Here is a 22,062-nt window from a genome sequence, read left to right on the forward strand (position 1 = left end):
TAATTAAAGAAGGAAAGGTCATGAATTTGAGAGGGAGTGAGGAGCATGGGAGGAGTTGGAAGGGACAGAGGGAGGGGGATAGCGATGTTGTAAGTACAACACTTATGTATAAAATTCTTAAAAATACTAACAAAATGAATGTAAAAATGTGTGATATGCAAGACATTTTGGAGACTGAGGAAGGGGAATCATAAGGCTAAGGCCAACTTGGGCTGTGTAGCAAGTTCAAGGCTAGCCTGAGCTATGTAGTGAGATCCCGTCTCAACACACCAAGGGCTGAGGACTAGCTCAGCAGTAGAGCACTTCTTTGGCAGCCTTGGCTCCTAACGATCCACAGACCACAACAGGGGAAAAATGTGATCTTCATTATATGTCTGATTTTTCAAGTGTCCCTGTTGCATAGAATTTCATCAAAGTTAAGTAAGATTATTCATCAATGCTTAGAACAGAATCTAACATGTTTGTAAGTGCTCAGTAAATAGTAACTTCTGTAATTGAATAATATGTTACTTCCTATACTTGAATTGTATTAAATCTGAATTTCTTAAAACCCATGAGGCCCTGAAAAACAGTTTTCTCTGCTGATACAAAGTGCTGTATTTAAAATTTGAAATCAGCTGTGTTCCCTCCAGAGCCATAGCAGACCAGCTCTGGTTTTATTCTATCTACTGATATATACCCAAGGAAGACCATTTTTTCAGTAGTTAGCAACTCATTTTTAAGGCAATTTGGGGAATTGTGTATACTCCAAACACTTGTGTAATGTTCATAAAATCACATAATAATATGACTACATATTGATAATCTTGTCTGTTCCACTTTTGAGGTACTAAAAATTCTGTACACGTAAGAATTGCCATATAACTTAAATGAAATTAAAAGATATTATTTATTATAGGTTTAATTTATGTCTGTCTTTTTAGCAACATTACTTGTGGAAGGAAAGATAATTTAGTACATGGTATGTATGTATGTATGTATGTATGTATGAATGTGTGCACTATGGTATGACATGTGCTTAACCAGTATCTGACAATGTAGGAATTAAATATTGTCATGCCTGTACTAAAGTTGGAAAGTGTTAATGGTCTTTAGAAAAGACAGAATGCTCTTTGGTGGTGGACCATGAAAGATGTGAGAAAAGTCATGGAGAAGACAGAATGTGAACGAAACTTGACCTACAGTTAGAGAGGATGTTTAGGGAGGCTAAAAGATCATCAGAAGAGATGTGGACTCAAATGTTATAGCAGGATGTATTGGAGAGTGCTGAGGGATTTAGAGAAAGGAGGGGGAGGTAGGTGGGAAAAGTAGCTTGGGGGGCCAGATTTGTCCTGTTGGACAGTTGAGACTTTATTTTGAATCATAGGGATGTGGTAGTTTGAATAAGAATGGATCCCATAGGCATATATATTTAGATGCTTAGCTATCAGGGAGTGGCACTGCTTGAGAAGGATTAGGAGGTGTGGCCTTGTTGGAGGAAGTGTGTCACTATGGGTGGGCTTTAAAAACCCAAGCTAGGCCCAGTGGCTCTCTCTCTTCCTGCTTCCTGTGGATCCAGGCATTATGTGTGCCTGAAAGCTGCCATGCTCTCTGCCATGATGAAAATGATCTAAAACTGAAACTATAAGCCAGCCCTAATTAAATGCTTTCTTATATAAGAGTTGCTGTGGACATGGTGTCTCTTCATAGCAATAGAACAAAAACTAAGACAGGGATCATTAGTATAATATAAATGAAAAAGACAAGGCTCCAACACTAACCACTTGAATGAGTGATACCTGCAGGGACACCATGCTTATTGTATTCATGGGCAAAGGCAGAGAGGTGAATTTGGCAGACTCAAAAGGGACAGGTTGTCTGCTTAGATGTGGGGCAGTGAGAGCTAAAATTACTGAGACTTAAGTACAAAGACTTAGATGATTGGTTCTTTTTATAGAAATGATATGCTGAGAGGGACAGGGGAGAGTTGTCTGGTGAAAGGTGAAGGAGGAGTTGGTGAAGGTGATCAGTTGCCTTTTGGGATTTGATGTGATGTGGAATTCATCTAGGAGACTGTTCAGCGTAAATCTAGAGATGAACCATTGGTTCAGAGTTGATAACTAGACAGGATGGCCAGTAGTTTAACATGCTACAGAAAGGCATTCCAGGAAGAGGAGTCAGCCACCTTGAAAACAGTAAGGTCGGCCGGGCGGTGGTGGCGCACGCCTTTAATCCCAGCACTTGGGAGGCAGAGGCAGGCGGATCTCTGTGAGTTCGAGGCCAGCCTGGGCTACCAAGTGAGTTCCAGGAAAGGCGCAAAGCTACACAGAGAAACCCTGTCTCGAAAAACCAAAAAAAAAAAAAAAAAAAAAAAAAAAAAAAAAAAAAAAAAAAAAAAAGAAAACAGTAAGGTCATTGGACCACAGTTTCTACAGAGTAAAGATGGAAGCCAGGCTGTGATAGTTTAGTACTCAAACAGTAAGGACATATGTTAGAAGATAGCTCTGTTGCATTTTGTTTTCTGTTCTCACATTGATAGGAGCACTGATAGGAGTCTTTGGTGAATACTTGTATCTGCAGTTCACAGCCAAGACTGTAGGTAGGAGGTACTTCCACAGGGCCTGCTGTGGAAAGCAGGAACACTGCACCAGCAGGAACATGGAACTTAGAGGGGAATGCCCAGTGGAAAAGGGTTTTGTTTTTTGGAGAGGTGCCCCTCTCAATGAGTTTAATTGGGTTGCTTACAGCAGCATTATAAGATCTTGAAATCATAAAGGTCTGATGATTGAGTGTTGCAGGCTTTCTCTTTGGGCCACCAACCAGCTCCCAAGCAAAGACACAGAAACTTAATATTAGTTATGAATGCTTAACCTTATCTTATTCTAGATTTTTTTTTTTTTGGTTTTGGCGACAGGTTTTCTCTGTGTAATTTTGGTGCTTGTCCTGGATCTCGCTCTGTAGACCAGGTTGGCCTTGAACTCAGAGATCTGACTGCCTCTGCCTCCTGAATGCTGGGATTAAAGGTGTGCGCCACCACCACCTGGCTATACTAGCTCTTATAACTTAATTTAACATGTTTCTCTTCATCTCTGTCTTGCCTCAGAGCTTTTTACCTTTCTTTCATTCTGTATGTCTGTCTTTTTCTGCTTCTTCCGTGTCTGGCTGGCTGGAGGCTGGCAGCTGGCTGGCCCTGGGCATCTCACTCTTTCTCCCTCATTCTTTCTTCCACCTACTTATTCTCTCTGCCTGCCAGTTCCACCTATCCCTCCTCTGCCTAGCTATTGGCCGTTCAGCTTTTTATTAGACCAGTCAGGTGCCTTAGGCAGACAAGGTGAAACAGCATCACATCTTTACCTAATTAAACAAATGCAGCATAAACAAATGTAACACATCTTTACATCATTAAAGTAATATTCCTCAACAATTGAGTGTGAGGAATATGGGGGATAGATACAACCTTTATATAGAAAATTTCAAAGATAATGTCAAGAGAGTAATGTAACAAACCCACATGAACCCAATACCAACCTTTAGGGTTTTTCTTTCTTTTTTTTCTTTAGAGTTTAATTGAACTTTAATTATGTATATACACATCTGTGTGTGAGTGTATGCACTTGAGTACAGATGTCCTCTGGAACTCAAGTTGTGAGCTGCCCAGTGTGGGTGCTGGTAACCAAATTCAAGTCCTGTACCAGGGAAGTACTAGTTCCTAACCACCGAGCCATCACCCCAGCCCCACTTTCAGTTTTTATTGCCATTTTTCTTCTATTTACTTTCAGTACACAGTATCAGCATGATTCTAATTATCCAGTTTTTGAGATACAGTTTCAACCTGAAATGAATATACTCCATCGACATCACACCCTGCTGTGATTGGCAGTATTTCCAGCTACCCAGGAAGTTCCTTCATGATACAGACATTGTAATCCAAAGAGACCTTCATACAGCCGAAATTGAACTGTGGCACTTTAATTAGAAAGACACCCACACGTCTCATTCCAACCCTCACCTCATCTTTGAACTTGTTCTTGAGAATCATTAGTCTTGATTGTGCTGGCCAGGGGCACTAGAGATGGCGAGATGCCATTATTCCTGAGTCTCATTTGCTTGATGACTGTTTATGTACTTCAATCCAGCATCTTTTGATGTGTTCTTTAAAGACAATGAGTCAGGGATACAGGTGCCTGAGTGTGTGTTGTGAGCAGGTGGAGAGTTGTCGGGGCTGTTCAAGGGCTCCTGAGAAGGGGCCGTTTGTCGTGGGGTAAGAGTGGAAGGCCTGCCTAGAGATGGTTGTCGCCAGCCTGCCAGGGGAAGGTGAGGATGGAAGGTGGCCGGAAGAGGGGTCTAGGAAGTAGAGTGGGTATGGTAACCTGAGGAGGATGGGAGGGCTTTTCCTAAGGGAATAGGTGAGGAGGTAGATAAGTTTATATAATTAGAGGAGTTGTTTTCCTGCCGTAGTTGGGGAGGGGGGAGGGTTAGGGTTGGGATGGAGAGCAGTGGATTTATAGCAGTGTGGGAGGTTTTCCAGGGAAGATAGGAGTGTATTGACTAGGTAGACACTTGCTTAACTCGGGATTTGAGGAGACTGGGGTAGGGAAGTCCATAGAGGGATGTGTAAGTGTTGTAAAGGTTGAGATGTAGGATGGCACAGTTTGGGAAGCAACACGTGATATTTAAAGTTTTAAGCTCTGTAGGGACAGGGAACTCTAGAGTTGAAGTGCTGATGGAAGTATGGCTACAGCAGCTTACCCTGTAGGTACGTTCTCAATTGCTAAGATCAGTTCCTCATGCTTCATCCGGGTTGCCCACTGTGGACCAGGCTGGATGATTGGTAGACCAGTCCTGGTGTAGATAGGCCACTTGATACGGTTTCTTATGACATCCTGACTTAGAATGAACTGTCCTTTGTGTGTGAAAATATGGCTGCTGATGGCAGATTTGTTTTTGAAGCTTCTGTGTGGAACGAGTCAGTGGGTGGCCAGATGTACTACTGTGTACGCTGCACACACTTCAAGCATTGTTCTATATTGCACACACTTCAAGCATTGTTCAGACACCAGCGGTTGACACCGTTGTTGTTGGAGCCTGTCACCACTTACCTAGGGTCATTGTTCAGACAGGATCCTTCTGTGTCTACTTCTCTGTGCCAAGGCTGCATCTCTGCTTTGGTTTCGAAGTCATGCTTTATTGTGTCTTCAAAGGTTTTTTTTTTTTTATCTTTCCCTTTTGGAGCGGTTCCATTTATTTAGTCTAGAGAGCAGGTGCTTGAACATTCTGCTTTTGTCCATCTCCTACACACCTCCCAGGGAACGTACTGAAGTCGTAGTTTAATAGCCAAGAGCTTGTGCCGTGGAGTCAGTCACAGGTGAGCATCACTTAAGGCTGTGAGGCCCGCTTCCTCTGAGCCTCAGTGGTCACATCCAGGGGGCAGTTGGGATCAGTCTGAACAATCAAACCCTGGATTCCTGGCTTCATTTTTGATACGTGGTTATCACTGCAGTCTGCAGTGTCACTGTTAGCTGCTGACTGTGCTTCAGTTCTCCATATCTGTGAGCTCACCTGCCGTACTGACTGCCGTCGTGGCTCCTGAGTAGCACCAGTGGCCAGTGTCCTACCGTGTGCTCCTGTGCCTTTGAGTCCTCACAGCAGCTTTGCTGTCCTCATTTTGCATATGATAAAGATGAAACTGAGTGTAGAATGAGAATGAAGCTGGTGTCCCGAGCCCTGGTGCTCTTGTCCTTATCTGGTAAGAACCCTGTGCTCTCCAGCTGCTTTCCTTCCCGAATCTCCATCAGAACCCTTACCCTGCTCTCAGCTGTTACCCAGGGAAACTTGCTCCCTAGTCTGCTCTTTCTCTTTTCACACAGTTGCTTAGTGAGACTTTGTCCTTATCTTCTGTTTATTCTGCCATTGTCTCAAACCCCAGGAATCTACTATGATGCTGGGAACATGGTACTCTCCAAAAAGCACTTTTTGGATGACCATAGATCTAAGTTAATTCAGTTTACTAATCTCTCTCTCCTGGGCTGGGCATCATTAGGCTCAGATTTAGAGACATTTACAAGATGCACTATTAACATATTTAGTAAAGAGGGTAGCTCTGTTCTATTAAATGTACTGGGTACCATTCTTTTTAAAAAATATTTTATATTTTATGGTATGAATGTTTTGCCTGATGTATGTCATGTACCTCGTGGATACAGTACCTGTGGAGTTCAGAAGAGGGACTGAGTCTCCTGGAATTGGAGTTACAGACAGTTGTGAGCCACCATACAAGTGCTGGGAATTGAATCTGGGTCTTCTGCAAGAGCAGCCAGTGCTCTTAATCACTGAGCCAGCTCTCCAGGCCCTGGGTACAAATAGCTCTTAAAGGTCGTTGTAAACCAAATGTGTTCAAATAGGAATGGGAAGTTTGACCTTAATACAATGCTGGTAGCAGTAGGTAGTGTGTGAGCTGACACTAGGAAATGTGTACAAAGCTAGAGATTTCATCAGCATGAGAAATACGCAACAGTATCAGAACTTCACTGCATTCTGATGAGTTTCTCTGGAAGTGTTCTCAGGGCTAAACTAAAGGATTCCTGCAGCAGGTCACATGTCCTCTATGGACCCTTCAGGTCTGGGAATCTGAGCTCATACAGTTTAAACACCTTCCAGAGAGATTTACTTACTACTTACTTGTGCATGCATTTGTGAGTAGTATATGGGATATGTCCTACTGTTTATTCCTCCTGCACAACTCTGGCTTAGCTCTGTGTGTGTGTGTGTGTGTGTGTGTGTGTGTGTGTGTGTGTGTGTGTGTGTGTTGCTGGAGGTGGACTCTAAGGCCTATGTATGACAACTAAGTGCTCTGAGCAGCCACTTGGCTTAGCTTGCAGGTCTTGCTGTGTAACCCAGGCTAGCCTTGAATGCTCCATCATGCTGCCTTTACCTCACAGGTGCTGAGTTCACAGACATTTATCACATCTCACTTATAATCCACAGATTAGTGATGAAGGAATTATTTATTAGGAAATTATCTTGAGGAGAACAACTCACTAAACAGGATAAGGCAAATCTGTCTCATAGTCCTGGAAAGCTGATGGCTGGTCCCACCCTGCTCCTGAGGCCCGAGTCAGTCCCACCATCCAAGCCCGTGAGGGAGAGAAGAGAAGGGCCCTGCGTATGTCCCCCTCAGGTCTTAAGCTAGCTCAGAGGCCACAACCTACACTCACTTTTATTAACTTGTAACTCCGTTCTTCTCAACCTTCCTAATGCTGCCACCCTTTAACACAGCTCCTCACGTTGTGGTGACCCCAACCATAAAATTATTTTCGTTGCTACTTCATAACTGTAATTTTGCTACTGTTAGGAATCATAGTGTAAACATTTTTGGAGATAGAAGTTTGTCAAAGGGGTGGCGACCCACAGGTTGAGAACTGCTGTACTTCTGCTCCTTGTTTGTTGCTGTCTAATTATTTGAATACCTTTATTGAAACATAATTCACATACAACATTAAATTCACCCCTTTAAAGCATAGGATTTAGTAATGTTAATTTTCATGCTGTTATACGAATATTTCCATAATCTAACTTGACAATATTTACATTGCCCTCTAAGGCACTGGTTCTCAACTTTCCTAATGCTTCCACCCTTTAATACAGCAATTTTGCTACGCTACGAATCATAATGTAAATATCTTTGTTTCCCAGTGGTCTTAGGTGGCCCCTGGGAATGAGGTTGTGACCCACAGGTTGAGAACCACTGCTCTAAGAGAAACCATGCCCATTAGCAGTTGGTCCCTGGGTATTCCCCCTCACTGCTAGCCATAGGCAACCACTCTCGGGAATTTTATTTTACTCAAACCGCAGTTTTCATTGAGCTGCCCTCCAGTTAAGAGGCCTTGGGTGTTTTCTCCATCTGTGTGGTTAAGAAAGCATGCCTTACAGGAGATTGAAGTTTTTCCATAATCTGGTTTCAGCCAGTCCCCCAGCTTTGATCTCTATTTACCCTTCTGCGGTCTGATCCAGTCCTTGCTCATGATTCGAGATGCTGTGCACACTGTATCTGCCCTTTGCATCTGCCCTCCGGCTCCCTGCACTTTGAGGTCCTACCTTCAGTCCCACTCAGTCAGCTTGTAGGTCCTTCTCAGCGGCTTACCTTGTGAATTTCCTCTTAACTGTAAACCACCGTGCTGGGCCTGCTGCTGGTTATCTCTCCATGCATATGCTGATTCCTTAAGTTGATGGTAAGCTCCTGAGGGCCAGGGCCATGTCAGCTTCCCTTTCCCTTCTCTGGGTAGCTGAGCCTGAGTACAGAGTAGCACGGGAGGAGAGTGTATTGAATGCTGAGTTTGGGCTCTGCCAGCCAGGCTCTCAGCTTTATTAGATATGCTTCACTTTGTGTTTAGTGCAGGACCACTTTCCCTCATGAATTCATTTAACGCTTCTTTATTGGTGTCACACTTTGTCCCTTAATTTCTCTGCACTGTGCCTGAAATTTCCTGCCCTGTATGGGGCTTTCTTATGGTCTATGAGGACACTACCTGACCTCTACAGAGCCACTCGGTCCCACTGTTACGCACATTACAGGATTTTACCAAGTGCTGTGGGATGTTCTGTATGGCAAATGTGTTGCTCTGATTGGTCAATAAATAAAATACTGATTGGCCAGTGGCTAGGCAGGAAGTATAGGCGGGACTAACAGAGAGGAGAAAAGAAAGAACAGGAAGGCAGGAGTCACTGACAGCTGCTGCTAGGACAAGCAGCATGTGAAGATGCTGGTAAGCCACGAGCCACGTGGCAAGGTATAGATTTATGGAAATGGATTAATTTAAGCTATAAGAACAGTTAGCAAGAAGCCTGCTGCGGCCATATAGTTTGTAAGCAGTATAAGTCTCTGTGTTTACTTGGTTGGGTCTGAGCGGCTGTGGGACTGGCGGGTGACAAAGATTTGTCCTGACTGTGGGCAAGGCAGGAAAACTCTAGCTACAACCAGGTAGTTGGGTTCGCAGTCTCACCCTGTGGTGTCACGATTATACATTTTGAGAGTGTCCCATTACTTAGTTCCATGTTCTGAGAGGTGTGGCGAAGTGTGTATGTGGGTGGCCTGTTACTTAAGGCTTGAGAGGGAATGCTGAACCGCACTTTGGGTTTAAAACCAGAGCAAGAAAAGTACATTTGTTTTAGTTTAGTTGGTTTCTGTTCAACTCCTTCTCATCAGTGTTGATTGCTTGAGGCATGCCTTCTGCTTTGATCACAAGTGTTTGTAAACAAGCAGTCTGTTAATTAAGTTCCAGCCTGTGTTGTGAGACCCAGGGCAGGACTGCTAAAAGCAGCTTCTTTCTGAATGGGAATTTCAAAGTGGAAACCTTTTATTTTGTTCTTGGATAGCTTTTTAAATGGAAGCCAAAGATGAGTAAATCCATACGTTTATTTATTTTTCTTTTCTGTTGTTGGGATTGAGCCTAGGACTTCAAACCTGTGGGGAGAGGCTCTGCTACTGACGTACACTCCCATCGCCCAAAGCCAAGATGTCTTCATGATACAGCATGTCAACAAGTGAAAGTTATAGTTCATGCCTGTAACATTTATTAAGCACAGAGTAACAGCTGGTAATATTTATTAAGCACTTACTATTTGCCAAGGACTGTTTTTAAAGTTCTGTGCAAGGGGCTGGAGAGTTGGCTCAGTGGTTAAGAATACTTGATGCTGTTGTAGAGGACCCAGGATCTGTCTCCAGTTCCCACATGGTGGCTCACAATCATTCAAGTCACTCCAGTTCCAGGGGATCCAGTGCTCTCTTCAGCCAGCACCAGAGCACACATTTGATACACATGAATACATGCCAGCGAAACACTCATAAATAACTCTAAGAGGGCCTGGAGAGATAGCTCAGAGGTTAAGAGCATTGGCTGCTCTTCCAGAGGTCGTGAGTTCAATTCCCAGCAGCCATATGGTGGCTCACAGTCATCTATAATGAGATGTGATGCCCTCTTCTGGCCTGCAGGCATACATGCAGACAAAACACTATATAATAATTTTTTTTTTAATTAAAAAAAGCTCTAAGAGAAAATTGAAAGCTCTGCACAAACTCTAAGAGAAAATTGAAAGCTCTCTACCTACTATTAATATGCTAGCTCTTACCTCATTTAGTCCTCAAATCAACCCTGTGAAAACTCGACGTAGTTATTATCTTCATTTCTCAGATTAGGAAGTGAAAGGCTGTGTCTTGAGGTCACACGGTTAGGGAGCGCTGTAACCAGAGTTCAGATCCAAACAGTGTGATGCCTGAGATGTCCTTGTACGTGGTACAGACTGCTTCTCAGAATTGGAAATTATACAGGGACCAACAGCAGGAATGTCTGGATTCCCAAGGAGCTCTGTCTTACGGGCTGATTTTAAAGTCCACACAGGTGTCCCACTCTGTGGTGAGGATGTAGTCAGGGAAGGGGGCTCAGGTTGTAGCATCCTGAGAGAGGCGCTTGCTTCTACCACAGCAGAAGGGTCATCTGGGAGCTGAGGCAGGCCCTGGAACCCCTTGCAGGTCAAGCTATGTCTTGTTTTTTTGTGTCCCTAAGACTTAGCATCATGTTTGGTCAATGGAAGGTGATCACTAGAAGATCAACCGATTTAGTTATCTGTTCTAGAATGTTCAATGTGGGCCTTACTAGCCATATGTGACTACTGTGACTTGGATTGGGGCAGACAGAATTGAGATCTTGGAAACAACTGTAAAGTCTCAATTTTCATATTTATATATTGAAATGCTCATATTTATTAAACTGAAGGATTAAGATTAATTTGTTCCTTTTTTTTACTTTAGAATATGGCTAATAGAAAATAGAAGGTTACATCTGTGTCTCATTGTGTGTCTGTTGGAGAATTAAATGGTCTTACCGAGGTCCCAAAGCAGCAGAGATGAGCTTAAGATTGAGGATTTGTGGCTTGAATTCTAGTTCATTTCTCCTTCTAGCATAAATTAAATTAGTATAGTGGTGGGGTGGCAGTGGTGGCACATGCCTTTAATCCCAGCACTCGGGAGGCAGAGGCAGGAGGATCTTGGATCTCTGTGAGTTCGAGGACAGCCTGGTCTACAGAGCAAATTCCAGGACAGGCTCCAAAGCTACACAGAGAAACCCTGTCTTGAAAAAACAAAGAAAAAAAATTAGTATAGTGTAGAATGTGTCGTGTACAACCTGCCCGCCTCCCCCCCCCTGCATGCATGTGCACATATATATCTAATCTATATTTCGAGCTTAGCTTTCCCACTTGGTACTCCCCCGCCCTGTCTTTCTGTGTCCACACATGTATAGCCCCCTTTTTTCTTTCTCTTTCTTTTCATCACAGCTATTAAGCTTTATTTGTGAGAGTATATTCAAGGAACTTCATAATTAATGAACTGGTACCCAGCATCCTGTGAGAGAGAATGCTGAAAGTCTTGTGTACTTAGAAGAGAATTGATGATGCAGCAACAGAACATGACAAAATAAAACCCAGCAAAGATAAAGCAAAAGCCACCACAGTGAAGTTGGCCATGGCAACCCAACAGGAGAGAAAGAGCACAAGAAACAGAGATTCAACTCATTCACATACTCAGGGGTCCCGTAAAAATCTAAGCTAAAAACTGTATTGTATGTGCAGAGGACCTACTGGTCCACATCCATGTAGGTCCTGTGCTTGCTGCTTCAGTCTTTGGGAGCTCATGTGAGCCTTGCTTAGTTGATTTGGAGGACCTTGTCCTCATCCCCTCTGGCTCCCACCCCAAAATTCTTTCCACCTCTTCCACTGGGTTCCTTGAGCTCTGAGGGGAGGAATTTGAAGGAGGCATCCCACTTAGACTCTCCGCATAATGTCTGGCTGTGGGTCTCTGCATCTATTCCCATCAGCTGCTGGATGGAGGAAGCTTCTCTGATGATGACTGAATAAGGCACTGATCTATGAGTATAGTAGAATATCGGTAGGAGTCATTTTATCGATACTTAAAAAAATTTTTTTAAGACCAGTAGTGTTTGGTTTTACCCTATGTCTCTGGGCTACCTAGTTTCTGGTTCTTGGCCACCCTAGCAGTGTTAGGTATGTGTTGGGTTCCCTCTCATGGAATGGGCCTTAAGTCAAATCAGATATTGGTGGCTACTCCCACACATTCCTGTGCTACCATTGCTGTGGCTTTATAGGCAGGGCAGATTGTAAGTCAAAGATTTTGTGGATGCCTTGGTGTTTACATTTCTCTTTTGATAGCCTGCAAAATACCTTTCCACACCAAAAGACACTAGAACACAGGGGCAAAGGCTCCTATAATCCTCTCTTTTTTGGGCCTTCCTAATCTGTTTCCACTAACATTCTTCAGATTTTATTGCACTTTGTGTTTTTCAGAGATAAGCCCCTTACTGTCATGTGATGCGTCCTATAGATTGCTGGTTATTTTATTGGCGTTGTACAGGCATTATTTATCTTATGTAATCCTTTCAAGCCTACGTGAAGTATAGGCTGTTATCCCAATTTTACAGTTATGAATCCTGAGGTTAAAGGGAGTAGAATGAATGATAAAGGCCACACAGCTAACGTGCAGAATCTGTAAGACATTTTTGTCACATTCTGTTTTTTGAAGTTTTTTACAATGAACATTTACTTTAAAAATACTCTATGAAAAAGCTAGCAACGGTGTCCTCCCCTCCTTTCTCTTCTCAATTGTCCCCTCCTCTCTCCTTCCTTATTTTGTTTCTGAGACCAGGTATTAACATGTATGTAGCCCAGGCTGACCTCAGACTTGGACTAATTCTGCATCAGCCTTTTAGTGCTGAGATTGTAGGTGTATGCTGCCATGCCTGGCTGAAACCGTTACCGTTTGAAAATACATGTGCTTGATGGTTTTCATTCAAAATAAATCTTTTGCCCAAACGTTTTAGAATCCCTTAACTTGCTCTCTGCCGATGCCATTGTTCTCACAGGAATCTCATAGTCGCTGGGTAGATGAGTAGCTTCACCCCTCTAAAGCTGATACTGTGTACGCCATCTCTGTCCCAGGGTGAACATCCTTCTAGACATGGCATTTACAATTTAGCAAAGATGTTTGTCTTTTTAGATTGTTTTTAATATAGCCGTAGTTCACAGCAGTTACATTCTGCAACTATTTTTGTGTGCTTTCAATCTAGTTTGTCTGCTTGCTTCCCGTGTTTGTGCACAGTGGGTGTTGCAAGGGACCTTAGAGCTTGCTTACTCTAGCTGATAAGTCTCCTTTCTAAATTGCCCAGCTTGGTGATTGACAGGGTGAATTCATTTGTTTCTGAGCCTTTGGAAAGGCCTGTATTTTCCATTTTTCCTTTCAGTATTCAGTGACCTGGTTTGTGTTCTTTTAAGATGCTGGTGATCAAAGGGAAGATGTTTATATTGGAAGCCACATGCCTTGTCCTGAAAACCTCAATGGGTACTGCATCCATGGGAAGTGTGAATTCATCTATTCTACTCAGAAGGCGTCTTGTAGGTACGTTGGCGACTCATGGTCATGGTGAGAGTTTTTTCCTCCCCACCAGTGGTTGCTGCTAAGTAATACCAAAGAAATAGTGTTATCTGCAGTAGATTAGTTTAAAGTAAACCAACAAATCAGCCATGTATCCCGAAAACCCTGGCAAGAAATATGCAAAGATAAGGAACAGACTGTATTAGGGTTTGGAGGTTGTGAGCTTAACATCTTTATGATGACATTTTAATATTAATATGCCATATTCCAACACTATTTTGATCTTTCGACAATCTGTTGCAAGGTGGTTGAACGGCTGAAGAATATATTATGAACAGAGAAGAAATAACTCAAATAAAACATATACTAAAATAGATTTCTAAAAAAATAAAGGAGCAGGGATGAAGAGCCAGGTGTGAATTGTGAGAGGGAAGTGGAAAGAGTGTAAGTGTGCAACTCCTGTATTCCAGAGATGTTACATAACCTGTCCAAGGTCAACTGCAAGTTGGAAGTAGAGCTGAGAAGAAACTAGACCTCAGATTCTCTGACGCCCAGCCTAAGGATCTCAGTGCTGTTTGCCGTTCTCTGTGTGTGGCTGTTGCTGTCAGGAGTTGCACAGTGTCTTGGGTCTGCTTAGCCAGACCGGGTTTCCATAGACAAGGGGGTGGGGCACTGCTGCCATGCCTGCCATGCCGCTCACTCATGCTCCTGGGAGCTGGGCGGGAACCTGCTTCTCTCTCTCAGGCAAAACATCAAAACGTGGGGAGGTGTTAGTTACATTTCACTTTTTCTCTATCGGCCTTCAGGGTAGTGACTCTTTGCTTTCCTGGATGGAAAAGGAAGCTGTTGGCCCTGAGGCCCCCTGGGTCCCTCTTATTTAGCTCCCTTACCCTTTCCTCCTGCATAAAGATGAAAGGCCGAGAAAGTGCTTTCACCGTTCATGGTTGGAGAGCTCTTGGTAAAACCGTTGGCCTTTTCCCAGCTGACCATTCTCTTTGTCTTCGAAGGAGCTAACGTCTCTGTATGCCCCTCCCCAGACATTTCAGAACAACGCCTGTATGAAAGAGAGTGGACTACACAGTGCAAAGCACACGTGGACTCTTTACGTTTGTCCCACAGTGGTGTGGAAATCTTCACAGAAGTTCAGGTCCTGATGGCTTAAGATGGGGACCTCTTTTAAGATGTCTTCAGAAAATATTTAGCAACCAAAATACAGTATGAACACTGCTATAATCTGTACATGTGCATGAGACAGTTTGGGACGACAAAACAAAACAAAATATGGAGGTAGCCGAGGGAAGAGGAAGGAAGGGTGCAGAGTCTCCTAGGCTTCTGGCTGTGGCAAAACTGAAGAGGAGGATTTCAGAGCAGTGAAGTTTTGGGGAAATGACGTATTGAGTTTCACATGCTGGTGTACCGTGCCTATGGGGTATCCGTTTGTGCTGCTCAAGACAATCAATTTGAAAACTCATGGGAGATACAAGCTGGAGAAGTAGGCTGGAGACTAATTTCGTCTCTAGCATATTCCCTCTGTGGTTATCCCTCTCCCCACCAGGCCTTCTGCATCCTTCATTTCCTGTGGTTGATCGGTATCGCCTCTGTCCCTCTCTTGTTTCATGATACTGACAAGACTGCAGTCTAGTTCAGTCCAGCTTCCCCTGGACTACACAGCCGAGAACGGCTGCCGTCCGTCAGTCCTCTCCTCAGACTGCTGTCTGCACTCCTCTCTCCCTCACCGGCAGCCGATGAGCTTGTTTCCAGGTGAACTGAGAAAACTGGAACGGTATGGAGAGATCTTCCACAGGCTGTCACTGCTGCCCAAGCAGTCTTCCCACCCTCTCCTCCATCTCTCATATCTTGATGTAAATGTAATTTCCGTGAAGAAGCTCGTCACATGCCTCTCTTTCACAGAAGAACTTGAGTTGTCTGTGGTCTGTCTCCTGTTGTCATTCCTGGTCTCTCTCAAACCCACTCCAGAAAGCTGTTGTCTGAAGCACCCTACAGAGCCTCTTCTTATGGCTGAGTCAGTGGTCAAGTCTTAGTGTTAAATTCACATTCAGGTGCTTGGCAGCATTTCCCTTGTGTCCTGGGTTATTCTCTTGGCTTCTAAGATGAAGCGCTCTTGTTTCTCTCCCGTCTCACTGACATGCCGCTCTTGGCTGGTTTCCCCTTTGCTCCCTGACCTCACTGTGTTGTAGTGCACTGCGATCCCATCTTGTGCTCTTTCTAAGTGACCGGATCCACTTGGGGTCTTTTGTAGAGGTCACCCAACTTACATAAATCCCAGTCCTTTCTCTTGAATCTGAGGTTCTTGCCTGTGATTCCTTTACATTTCCGGTGGATGTCTGGCTCAGTCTCAGCTAAACTAAACCTGTTCTGCACCCCCCCCCCCCCCCCCCCCCCCCCGCCACTGCCCTGGATCCACCTGCAACGTTTTGCATCTGCTAGCTCTGTCTCTTGAGTTGTACAGACAGGATACCTCAGGCACACCTTCTATTTCCCTCTTTCTCATGTTCCCCATCTTATTAGTTGGGTAGTCCTCTTAGCTCTTCTCCTTCAGAATATATCTTAACCAGAATTTCATTCACTATTCACTACCATCCTCACTCCAGGCACCTCACCATCGTGCATGTGCGCGCGCGCACGCACACACACACACACACACACACACACACTTTTAGTATAACCATTTAGTTTACTTGTTATGCCTTTGGACTTCTGCTAGAGGATAAGCTCTTTTCGAAAAAATAACTTTATAAAATATTTGTGTATGTATGTGTGTTACTGCAGGCATATACAGGCTGTGGCCCACATGTAGAAATCAGAAATCAGAGGACCATCTCAGGTCTCCTTTATTTTTACCTTTCACCTCCTTTGAGACAAGGTAGATCAGGCTAGCTGGCCTGAAGCTTCTGGGGATTTTCCTGTCTCTGCCTCCCATGTCCCCATGGGATCTCTTAGAAACAGTTTACTGTGTCTGGCTTTATGTGGGTTCTGGGGATCTGAACTCGGTCCTCACGTTTGCATGGCGAGTGCTTTACCCCTTGGCCCATCTCCGTGGCCTGGGATTCTGCTCCTTTGTTGCCTTGTTGCCAGGAGTGTGAAGCTATAGTACCTGAAACCTGGCAGTTACTCAGTAAAGGTGCTAGGTGGATGAGTGGATGAATCCGTGTGTGAAGCCATGGGAGGGAATGAGATTCCCAGTGGGGCTGAACCCCTGGGCCTGCCTTCAGTAGCAGAAGAAGCAGTGGCAACTTAGAACTCCATACTCCAGATGTTTGCAGAGTATAAAAGTCAGTTGTGGAAAGTAATATCCAGGGGGATGATGTGAATGATAGGTGGTCTAAAGGTCCTTTTTGATATTCTGATTTTAATCTTTGAATGAAGCTGGACTATCTGAGAGCGACCCATCTAGGGTATTGTTATAGCTCTCTGTGGAGCTCTTTTGATTTTACTGAGCTTTGACTTTGAGCCATTAGCCTACCATGAAGGACATTGTTTTAAAAGTCCCATGGGTCTTCATTATAGTATTGGATTTACTGCTGCTGGGTTGTTGAGGACAATATTCTCTATATTAGAAGCTGCCTTCTTTACATGAGGACCGTGCAGGGAAGTTCCCTTGAGTTTAATAACAGTAGTAACTGCTCCTTTGAAATGACTTGTTTGATTTTATTTTATGGAGATTGCTTTTTGTGGCAGTAGTCTTTCCCTCTCCTCTGTCCCTCCCCTCTTCTCCCTCTTCTTCTCTCTCCTCCTCTCCTTTCTCTTCCCTGCCCCCTCCCTTTCTCCTCCTCTCCCTCTCTATCCCTCCTTTCCAATCCAGTAGTTTTAATACAACACCACCACAATCAATTTTAACACATTTTTTGAAATCCCATGCACTTTACCCTTTGGTCCCAAATCTTCCTATTGACCTGAGCACTAGGCAGCCAGGAATCGATTTTCTGTCTCTATAGGTCGTTTATTCTAGACACTCCTTACTCTTTCTTGAGTCAAAGGGCTTATGTATCCCAGGTGGGTCTTAAAGTCACTGTGTAGCAGTGGCTGTCTTTGAACCCCTGATCTTCCTGCCTCTACCTTCTGAGTGCTGGGAAGCCATGTGCTCTACTGTGCTTGGTGTAGGTGGTACTGGCAATCAAACTCAGGGCCTCATGAAATGATAGCCACGTGGTCTACCAGCTGAGCCACATTCTCAGCCGAATTCTGCACATTTCATGTAAATGCGATGATGTAGTACGGTCTTCCACGTCTGGCTTCTTCCATGGGGAAAGCTGTTTCTAGACCTCTCCAGTGTTCTAGCTATCTGATGCACTTGGCTCTTTCCTGTGGCTGAGGAACAGTCTGCTGTGCGCACTGGATCACATGTTTAAATCCAACTGTCAGCTGATGAACACTGGATTTATATCCACATTTGGACTGTTTTGAATGATGCTGCCCTGGGCACTGGTACTTTTGTGTAGACATCTGCTTTGATTTGCTTGGGTAAATGCTTAGGAGTGGAATTACTAGGTCAAATGCTAATCTGTTTCACTTTTCAAGGACTGTAAGTCTGTTTCAAAGCATCTTCCTATTTCCCCTCCTCCGCAAGACCTTCACTGGCATTTGTAGTCACCTTACTTTCTGATCCAGGCAGCGCTGTGGCTGTGCGAGGGTAGCCCACTGTGTGTGCTCATTTCGTTTTGAAATCCCCCTGTCTCAGCCTCCTGAATGCAGGGATTTCAGGTATGCGCCACCATTTTGACTCTTTTTGGCCAACTGTACATCTCTCAAAAATGGAGTTCAGAACCTTTGCCCCTTTCTTAATTAGTGGGTTTTTTTTAAAAGGATATATGTTTTAAATTATATTTTCTTTAATTATTTTAGAAACAGTTATTGTGAGCTGGAAAGATAGCTCAGTGGTTAAGAGCACTGGCTGCTCTTCCAGAGGTCCTGAGTTCAGTTCCCAGCAACCACATGGTGGCTCACAACCATGCCCTCTTCTGGCATAAAAGCCTGCATGCAGATAGAGTGCTTCTACACATAAAAACAAACAAACAAACAAATATGGAAAAACCAAAACAATGTGTGTGTGTGCGTGTGCACGTCCTTGTAGAGGTTGGCAGACAACTTGTGGGAGGGAGTCAGTTCTCACCTTCCACCCTGTGAGACAAGGTCCCCATGGTTTCTGCTTCTTTGCTGTATCTTCCAGGCTGTCTTCAGGACAGTCTGTCTGCGCTGCCCCTCAGCTGTCCACTCATCCCTGAGTTACAGATTACAGATGTGACCCACTGCCTGTGGCACTTTCCCCAGGGATCGAACTTGGATCTTAAGGCTTCTGGAACTATAGCCGGAGACCCATCTCCTCAGCTACTTATTTGTTCTCTACGTGTTCTGAGGCCAAGTCTCTTGTCACACACGTAATTTGCAGTTGTAATTTTCTTTGTGTAGGCTGCCTTTCCGCTGTCTGGATAATGCCCTTAACTGTGAAGATCTTAGGTTTGATTCAGCTCAGTTTGTCTTTGTTGCTGAAATTACGGTTTTTGTTTTAGTGTTGTGTCTAGGAAATTATTGCCCCGTCTGCAGTCTGGGCTCCTGAAACCCCGTATGTTCGTTTTTCTAAGAGCTCTCTTGGTAGCTTCAGCTCCCACATTCAGACCTCTGACCTGCTGTCTTACTTTGCTTTCCATTGCTGTGATAAAAGCACCATGACAAAAAGCCACTTGGGGAGGAAAGGGCTTAATCTCATAGGGGTCCTGTAAATGTCACAGTCTCTCATTGAGGGAAACCAAGGCAGGAGTTAAGGCAGGAACCTTCAGAGGCAGGGACGGAAGCAGAAGCCACGGGAGAACATTGCTTACTGACTTGCTTTCAGGCTCACGTTCAGCTACCTTTCTCATACCTCCCAGGCCTACCTTCCAAGGAATGGTAGTGCCCACGGTGGGCAACCAGTCAGTGATTAAAACAAGCCACACAACTCGTGGACATGCCTGTCTGATGGAGGCCATTCCTCAGCTGAGGTTCCCTCTTCCCTGATGACTCTAGTTTCTGTCAAGTTGACAAAAACTAACCAGCACATCTGGTTTTAGTTCATTTAGAGGCTGTGGAGAGGAAGAAGCTCAGCTTCCTTCTTCTCCATGTGGTACCCCAGTTTCTCAGCAGCATCTTTGGAGGACACTGTTCCCTCCTCACTGACTCACCCTAACATCCTTTCAATCAGTGGTTAGTTTAACCACAGGTGTGTGGTTTACTCCTGGCTTCTCAGCTTCATCCCAGTGTATCACCTCACTGTGTTGAATTTTCGGAGGTTGAGAACCCGGTGCAGAACGTCCTGGCAGGAGTCCCAGAGCCCTAGAGAATGAGGGAGCAAGCCCACGTCACACTGGCTTCCCGTGTTGCCCAGCACCCGGGTTTCTTTTCTGTGGTTCGCACTGTACCATAACACTGTTTCAGATCCGTTCATAACAAAGTGTGGGACAGCAGTGAATCCACACACTGATGCCCAGTGAGTTCACAACGGTGCCCCTACATGTCATATGCGTTATTCATGGCTTCCAGTCGAAGCCTTGCTAATTTCCACCTTTCACTTCTGTCGGCTTAAAATAGGAAATCTTCTGTTGAGTATCCGAAGTGTTTCCCTATCAAATTATTATCGCCAGCTGATGATGGTGTCTTTCTATTTACCTTTAATTGGAATTAGAAAGTTTCTAAGATTAGCATCTACTTGACTGCTTTGCTCTGTTTGTTTAATAACTTATTTTCACCTCCCCTGCATATTAAGTGTTTATGCTGCTCACACTGAGAAGTGTCTTGAATATAATGTGGTGCGATGTCTGTAGAATTGTGAATGTTTCTTACTCTTAATTCAGTAATCTTATTCCCAGCTCTCTATCCTAAAGAATAACTAAATGGAAAAGTGCCCATTCATTAGATTCTTTATCTTATTTATGAGTATGAAACCTGGAGATAACTGATGTATCTGAGAAGGGGAAATGGGTGTTAGTTCTTGGATGATTGTGATTCTAGTTTAAATGATGATGATGATAAGGGCAATTTAGTAACTTCAAAATTGTGGTTGGTAGAGATGATGGATGATGATGTGGATGTGATTAGTATAGATGACGTCAAAACAGAAATGTGAAAGTATGGCACCCCACCCCCATGGTGGTGAAGTCATTTCTTTACTCCTGTGTAAGTTTTGTTGTTCTTTTGTGTTTTAATTTAAAAACCTGACAATATGAAGTTTTATAATTTTTTCTAGGTGTGGTGGTACACACTTAATAATCCCTGTTTCTGGGATGTGGAAGCAGGAAAATCAAGAGGTGTAGGCTAGCTTCGGGTACATACTGAGACCTTGTCTCCAAAAAAAAAAATTCTCATGTGTCGGTGGTATGTTCCGCCATAAATGAGACACCTGTATCACATCCCTTTCCCCAAGGCTTAGGGAATGTTGTGGAAGACAGGGTGGATAGATCATAAGAGTCAGAGGTTTCTGAAGACGGGGTGAAACACATTGCGCTTGTGAACTCACAGCAGCTGTGGTTGCCTACACAAGACCTGGACGAGAGCAGTACAGTCAACGCTCCAGTATAGAGTGGAGGGCTCCTGAGCCCGCCACCCCTCCCTGAGCACCGTTGACATTGATGGCTGCCAGGAGAGGGAGAGTCAGTTCTCTTTAGGGGTATACGGTCCCTGGTAGATCGATCATGTTCTAGAGGATAGTCTTACACCCATGTGTATATGGGCGGCACAAATTGAACCCAGTGGTTATTAATAGAAAAGAAAAAAGGGGGAAAAAAAAACCCCATGAAGTTGGGAAGGGGTGGGGGTAGATCTAGAAGTTAGGGAGAAGAACTGGGGAGGCTGAACATGATCAAACTACGTTGTATGTATGCATGGGTGACATTCTTAAAGAATAAAAACTATTGTATTAAAACTGTAATTCTCATAGGGATTGCTTTTGTTCCCCTTGCAGATGCGAATCTGGTTACACTGGCCAGCACTGTGAAAAGACGGACTTTAGTATTCTCTATGTAGTACCGAGTAGGCAGAAGCTCACTCACGTTCTTATCGCAGCCATTATTGGAGCTGTACAGATCGCCATTATAGTAGCAATTGTCATGTGCATAACGAGGTAGGTAATGGCCATAGAGTGTCGGCTTTAAACTATGCACTGCAAGGTGTAAACCAGAGAAAACCCTTAAAACCTATTCACTGGACTAGGGCCCAGTCCATCAGGCACAGTTCTAGTGTCTAGTCCACTGGACAAAATTTCTACGTGGGTCTGACTTCTCCCTGTCTTGCTTCTTTAGAATGTGTGTAGGAACTCATTCCCAGAGTTAGGGACACATCTGGGTTATAGGCAGAGGAGGTGTGAGAACAGTCTGAAATCAAGGAGGCTAGGGATCTAGAAGCTGTGTATTAGGAGCGCTGAATTCAGGGAGTGGTTGTAGCAGAGTTTCTGGAACACGTTCACTGAGCAGCTATGAGCAATGCTTTAAGTCTACAGAGGAGTTTTTATGGTCTGAGAGTATACTTTACCTGTAGTTAGTGTAGTAATGAAGAAAACCATCAGCTTTAAAGATAGCCTTCTCTGACTACATCCTGATTACAGCGGTAAGTAAAAGGCTTTCAAATGCTGTGTTAAAAATAAAAGCACAGGGGCCAGC

At 44.1% G+C, this 22,062-nt stretch overlaps 1 protein-coding gene across 1 annotated transcript in view; it reads left to right on the top strand.

The window, feature by feature from the left end:
- Tmeff1 (transmembrane protein with EGF like and two follistatin like domains 1) overlaps positions 1 to 22,062 on the top strand; it is an 83,318-nt gene that overhangs the window by 58,677 nt on the left and 2,579 nt on the right. The window contains exons 8-9 of the mRNA XM_006973668.3: positions 13,318 to 13,441; positions 21,369 to 21,527. Of these exons, the coding sequence (XP_006973730.1) occupies positions 13,318 to 13,441; positions 21,369 to 21,527 (283 nt within the window). The remainder of the gene's footprint in view (positions 1 to 13,317; positions 13,442 to 21,368; positions 21,528 to 22,062) is intronic.

Source organism: Peromyscus maniculatus, chromosome 2, assembly GCF_049852395.1.
Source record: "Peromyscus maniculatus bairdii isolate BWxNUB_F1_BW_parent chromosome 2, HU_Pman_BW_mat_3.1, whole genome shotgun sequence".
Taxonomy (NCBI): domain Eukaryota; kingdom Metazoa; phylum Chordata; class Mammalia; order Rodentia; family Cricetidae; genus Peromyscus; species Peromyscus maniculatus.